This window comes from Eretmochelys imbricata, chromosome 5, assembly GCF_965152235.1.
Source record: "Eretmochelys imbricata isolate rEreImb1 chromosome 5, rEreImb1.hap1, whole genome shotgun sequence".
NCBI classification, from domain to species: domain Eukaryota; kingdom Metazoa; phylum Chordata; order Testudines; family Cheloniidae; genus Eretmochelys; species Eretmochelys imbricata.
The window spans coordinates 18,811,281-18,817,280 of NC_135576.1; the positions used below are offsets into that span (position 1 = coordinate 18,811,281).

General features: G+C 36.1%; 1 protein-coding gene across 4 annotated transcripts in view; it reads left to right on the forward strand.

The window, feature by feature from the left end:
* C5H18orf54 (chromosome 5 C18orf54 homolog) overlaps window positions 1-5,245 on the forward strand; it is a 29,284-nt gene extending 24,039 nt beyond the window's left edge. For 2 of the 4 annotated variants that reach the window (XR_013346110.1, XR_013346111.1), the window contains exon 7: window positions 97-227. Coding sequence is in view for 2 of the 4 variants with exons in the window: in XM_077816685.1 (XP_077672811.1) it covers window positions 97-228; window positions 2,536-2,609; window positions 4,826-4,937 (318 nt within the window). In the remaining 2 variants the exon portion in view is untranslated. Of the gene's footprint in view, window positions 1-96; window positions 229-2,535; window positions 2,610-4,825 lie in introns of those variants that run through there. The other 2 variants (XM_077816685.1, XM_077816686.1) reach the window with 2 other exon arrangements.
* The last annotated feature ends 755 nt before the right edge of the window (window positions 5,246-6,000 follow it).

Genomic DNA, 6,000 nt, shown 5'->3' on the forward strand with positions numbered 1-6,000 from the left:
CCTAAAGAAAAATTAAAAGTAGCAGGTCTGATTTTTAAAATATTATAGTTCTTGTTTTATTGCGAGATCAAAAATCTTTCTGCTTTTTGGTTTTAGGAAAATACCTTTTCTGGCGGTAACCACCATGGGCCAGTTGAAGCTTTAAAGCTAATGTTGTTCAACCTACAAGCAGTTCATGAAAGCTTTAACCAGAATAAAACTGCTGAACAAAATGATGAATTTAAAAAAGTAAGCAATCAGTTTCTTTTTTACGTTGGGTCTTATTGATATTAATATCCTGTCTAATTTTTCTGTGGGACTGTACTTGTAAAGGCTAGAATTCCAGCCAGCCTACAAAAATGTGACCACAGTTACCCATATTCATTCAAGTTGGAGATAAAGACCTATTTTGTCTTCTAGTCCATATACTTGACAATGTAGTATTGTTCCCTAAGTAGCTTTTCTACTTTCTATCCAGTCTACTGTAACTCTGTCACAAGTGGTAGAACTCATACCAGTTCTGTTGAGAAAACCTAATGGAGCTCCATGTTAGGAAGTTTTTTCCTGATGCTCAGTATTCAGCCTACAATTCCCCTCTAATTTCTAACCACTTCTCATATTCCCTTGGACCACCCTAAATCGTTTTTTCTCTCTCTCTCTCTCCTCCCCCCCCCCCTTGGTGTTAACAGGGTACAAATATCTGAAGAGTGTAAACAAGCCCTTCCTTTGTTATAAGTTAGGCATGTTGTACATACTATTTCAGTGGTTTTCGATCAGTGTTCTGCAGACCCCTGGGGAAACTTAAGATTTCCAAAGGGGTCCACGCTTCAATTCAAAAATTTGTAGTGGTCTGCTTTTAATCTTTTCCCATAAAGGCCCCAGTTCAGGAAAGCACTTAAACACATTTAAACCTATTGAAATCAAAGGGACTTAAGCACGTATTTAACACTAAGCACATGCCTAGTGCCTTATTGAATTAGGATGTACATAAGCATGATCTTAAGCATGTTCCTGAATTGGGGCGAGTCAGTTTCTCTGCCTCTCCCCCCCCCCCCAACACACACTTTTTATTTTAACCTCTTTAGTGAACTTTGGTTTATCAATATATCTTTATAAAGAGATGTTCAGAAATTAATATTTCAAATGTGGTCACCCCCCAAACCATATGGACAAAAACTGTCGTGTTTTTGATGCGATTCTTTACATGCAGTCCATAATTTCTTACTGACTCTTTCTGCCACATCACACTGCAAGATTATGTCCAACTTCCTGTCCCACTCTCATCTTTTGGTTTCTTTCATATTAGATTGGATAGATGGTATACTGTATTTAAGAGAACAGGGCTAGATATCAGGAGATATTTTATTCTATCCTTTGTCTAGCTCTAAATTTTTTTCTTTTTTATAAACTTTTACTCATCTATTGATCTATTCAGACATTTAATTGGTTCTAGAATTCAAGTGTCTGCTTTAGATCTAGAATGTTTAATATCTTTGTATATTAATATTTTATAAGTGTTCTTCAGTGTTTCAGTTTACACACAACTGTATGTGAATCATCTGTGTATCCTTCTCTGCTTCAGACTCTTTGTCAGACCTTTAGTAGTTTGAGAGTTCTCTATTCCTCAGTTATATGAAACCAGAATACTTCCTCTCACCAGTTGTCTTTGAAACTTCGTGCTAGCTACTGTAGTGCCTCTGACGAGGCTCTCCATCATGTTTAGTGCAAAGGTAGTAATTTGATCTGTTTAACTCAAACACACTGATGTGTAGACTGAGCACGTAAGCCAACATGAGGTGTCTTTTGCCATTTTGGTATATAGTAGTAAAATTTTACCCTATACAGTATCTTCTTAGGCACAGGAAGAAAAGAAGGATTTACATGAGAAACATGGCATTTCAGAGTAAAGGGATACATTGCCTAGTATTTGGATTTGCTTTTTTATAATCGCTTCAGAAAGGTGGAAAGCCTCTAAGCATATATTTAGATGAAGAAAAATGCATTTAATTGTCCTATATTACAGAAACAAAATGTTTTTAATAAAATCTCTTTAGACATTCTTTATCTACTTGTTATTTATCATGTGCCTGTCCCATTATGCTAGTATCCTGTCCTATCTCCCAAAGCCGTGTTGGAGCAGGTCAGTAATTGGATGGAAGACCTCAAAGAACATGTGCTACAAGTAGTGTTTAATTCAGAAGATGAATTAAAACACTTCTCCAATGAGACCATCATTGTTAGAATGTACCATACTAAACTTACCCTGTTTTGAATTAGGCAATTGCATTTTGCTACCTTCATTTTTCTGCAGTTTCAAGTGGATTTGATGCCAATTAGGAACAGGTATTGAAGACTCTGTTACGTTGCAATGTGATAAATTCTTCTACTTCACCCACAAAGCTAGATTCAGTGGCGAACAAGCTGATCCTTATAGTATGTGTATACTTTGTAAAGTTGTCAGAGATCCTATGGGGTGAAAGATGCTATATAAATGTAAACTGTTCTCATCTGTCCTGTTAGTCATTTGTTTATATTTGACAGATTTCTTTTTTTAAGCTTTCAGAAGAAGCAGTTTCTGAATTAAAGCTGTGTGACAATGATGTGATCCCTATTACCAAGTCTCTTCGAAGGTAAGTGTACTAATTCTCTTTCTCCGCACAATTAAACATTCCTCCTGTCTCAGTCTTGCTTGGAAAAATAATTTAAATTAGATTGGATATGAGAATTCTCACTTGGATTGGAAACTAGCTGAAGTATAAACAAAAGTTAGTTGTGAATAATCAAAATACATAGCAATTTATGGATCTAAGGAGTCTCTAGTGAGCTGCTGTAGGGTTTTATCTTAATATTTACATTATATCTTTTGGGAATCTTAAAATTTGCAGGTGAAAACTGAAGTAATAAAAGAACTTGGAGAAGTTAGAAATATGGGACAAGGAATTTTTAAAAAGTGATTCCACCTAGAAAACAGTTTTTTAAAAAGCGGAATAACCATGTTACATTATAACTTTAGATGGGTGGAAGAAAGAAACTTGTAGGGAATAGCAGGCAGAAAAATTAGATTTGTACTTGTAATGCAGTGCGGTCGCAAAAGTAGTCAATGTAATTCGATGCGGGGGGAGGGGAGGGTGTAAGTTAAAGCATACCGTTGCATCAAGAGTAACCATAGAGTTGATCCTTCCAGAAAACAATTTACTGTGTGGGAAATCTTCATTGCTGTTGTCCTTTAGTTCTTTATAACTTCAGGGAAGCATCATAATGAATAGCATACTTGAGAAAACATTTTCCATACATGAAATAAACATGAGTCCCATTTAAATAAATGCTCATAAATTGGTAGGAAACCTCTTGAACACCAAAAGGCAGATTGGAAAAAACAGACTTCATAATAGAATCATTTTAAATTAATAACTGCTAGAGTATAATTCTGTTTCAACAAACTGTCCATCTTCATGACATACTACACTTTTGTATTATAATGTTAAATAAAAGTAAAATGTAAAAAGTGAAAATAATATAACTCTTAGGTACAGAAACAATTTCCTAACATAGTGTGGTGCACTACTTTAGCATCCTAATTTGACTTTTAGACCAGAGCCTGGTCTATACTACAAAGTTAGAGGAATGTAAGCCTCCTTGCATGGACTTAGTTGTGCATTTGTGCACACTTAAATTTGTCTCCCACTGATGTAAACCCTCCATTACGCTGGCATAGTAACGCCACCTCCCCAAGTGGTAGGCGAGCTATGGTCAATGTACTGAGATTGACACAGCATGAATATAGACACTGCATTACCAATGTTGACCCTAACAGTCCTCCAGCAGCTGTCCCACAATGCCTGACACTGACCACTCCAGTCACAATTGTGAACTCCACCCCCCAGGGGTCACCGTGACTGGAAGGCACCGTGACTGGAAGGCACCCCTCTCCCCTGCCTTTGAAGCCCTGCAAATTTTTGAAATGCCTTTTCCTAATTGTCCAGCTTGGCACACCTGGCAGCTCGCCATTGCTGTGTGCGACTGACCAGCTAATCATGCTGGCTACATGCTCCAACTTGGAGTAGACCAAATCTCCTGGGCCTGTGGGGAGAAGAGGCTGTGCAGGACTATAATGTGGACATCTACTAGCAGATTGCACAGAGAATGCAGGAGAAAGGGTACAACAGGGATCAGCAGCAATGCTATTAGAAAGCAAAGAAACAGCAGCAGATGGGTCACAAGGCCAGAGAGTCCAACAATCAGTAGGGTGCCAAGCCACAGATCTGTCACTTATACAAAGAGTTGCATGCCATACTTGGTGGAGACCCCCACCACCACCACCACACACATCACCCTGCAGTTCTTTTTTTATAAACCTATCTCATTCTCTTAAATAAGTAATAAAAAGAAAGGACCAGTCCTCTCCATAAAAACTCATTGACTAAAATGGAAATAAGATCAAGCCAGAAGTTGGCAATTCAGATTTATAAAATTTAAAGTATTAAGTGTGGTGTTAGGCAAAATCATTGACCCTAGAAGAAGCTGACTTTTTTTATATAACACAGACTAAAATGTCGTCCTTACTTTTAACAGTTCTAAATAGGGAAACTAGACATCTGTAGCAGGAATAAAGAAATGCAGTGTCATGAAAGTAGTTGTCTACAGTTGAATTGTCCCTTTAAATCAACATTTAACAAAATGTTTAATTTGTTTTCACAGTTTTACATGTCTATGTATTAATTTGAAGAGATGCCTCAAAGCTGATTAAGTGGTGTTAAGGAAATACTGCCATTTCTGTTAAATATATGTAACGTCAATTGTAAAATACACTTGTTGATAAGGGTGGCTTTTGTTTTTTTAAATGTAGGGCTTTACACCATTTGTCCCGGCTCAAAGGCCTAGTTGAAGATACCAGTGGCAAACAAGATCAGAAAGATGATCATCAAGAAGATGGAAAGGAAAAAACAATCTACAAATAAGAAATATTTTGTTGGAAACTGAGCAGTCTATATAATTAAAATATTAGTACCTGTATAATAACCATTAACTTTCCTTTGAGAGCAGTTTCATAGGTCAAATATATTTTTATTTTTTTAAAATTTGAGAGAAGTGTGTATTATTTTAAAAGTACCATGCAGGATTTCTATACTTTTTTAGCATTGAGGTGAAAATTCCAAAATGTATGAGTAATAAATATAAAATCTGGTAAAATCTAATATTATTTGGCAAGATCCATACTATAAAGAATATTTTATTTTATTAAAATAACTTGAGCAATCAAGGAAAAGGCTCTGTGGTCTATAAATAAAATAATTCAGACACTCAAAATGCTACACCACATTCAGTGACCCTATTACATCCCCCACACTCTGCTACAAAATTGATAGAAATAGGAAACTGAAGAGTGAGGTATAAACTTAGGCAAATAGGAAGGCTTTGCAACAATATTACATAAAAGCTCTAGGATCATTGTTTTCTGATAGAACTTTATTTTGACATGATTATAGTCAGGGGAGCAAAGCCTAGAGACTATTGAATTTGCTAAATCTAGAAACCCTTCTCTGGCATTTCTCAAATACAAGTCATGTAATCCGCTTTCAACCACTATTTCTAGTTACAGTAAGACAATATCATGACATATATATGGGATGAAACACCAAAGCTCCTCAAGAGGCCAAATGAGTCTAGCTGTGCTCTATTTCTTTGGATAGAAGTGCCATAAAATAATATCACCTAACTTTGAAAAGTAGACCTTAAAAGCATGCCTTTGCATAGCTGTGCGTTTTCCTCCATGCACTTTGTCAGTTGAGAGATTAATAGCTAAAGGTCAGTTTACCTTTTTGTACTAATACAGTTGTCTAAAATCCCCTCAAACCAAGTTGTCAGTAAAGAAGTTTGAAAAGAACCAAAAGAATGCATTGAAAAGTTCCAAAATGCTGCATCAATTCTTCAGGCTAGAGCAGTGTTCAAGGAAAAGTTAGTCACTTGAAGCCTAGTGCAATTATGTTTAAAATTAAAAATAAAACAAGAAATTTTTCAAGT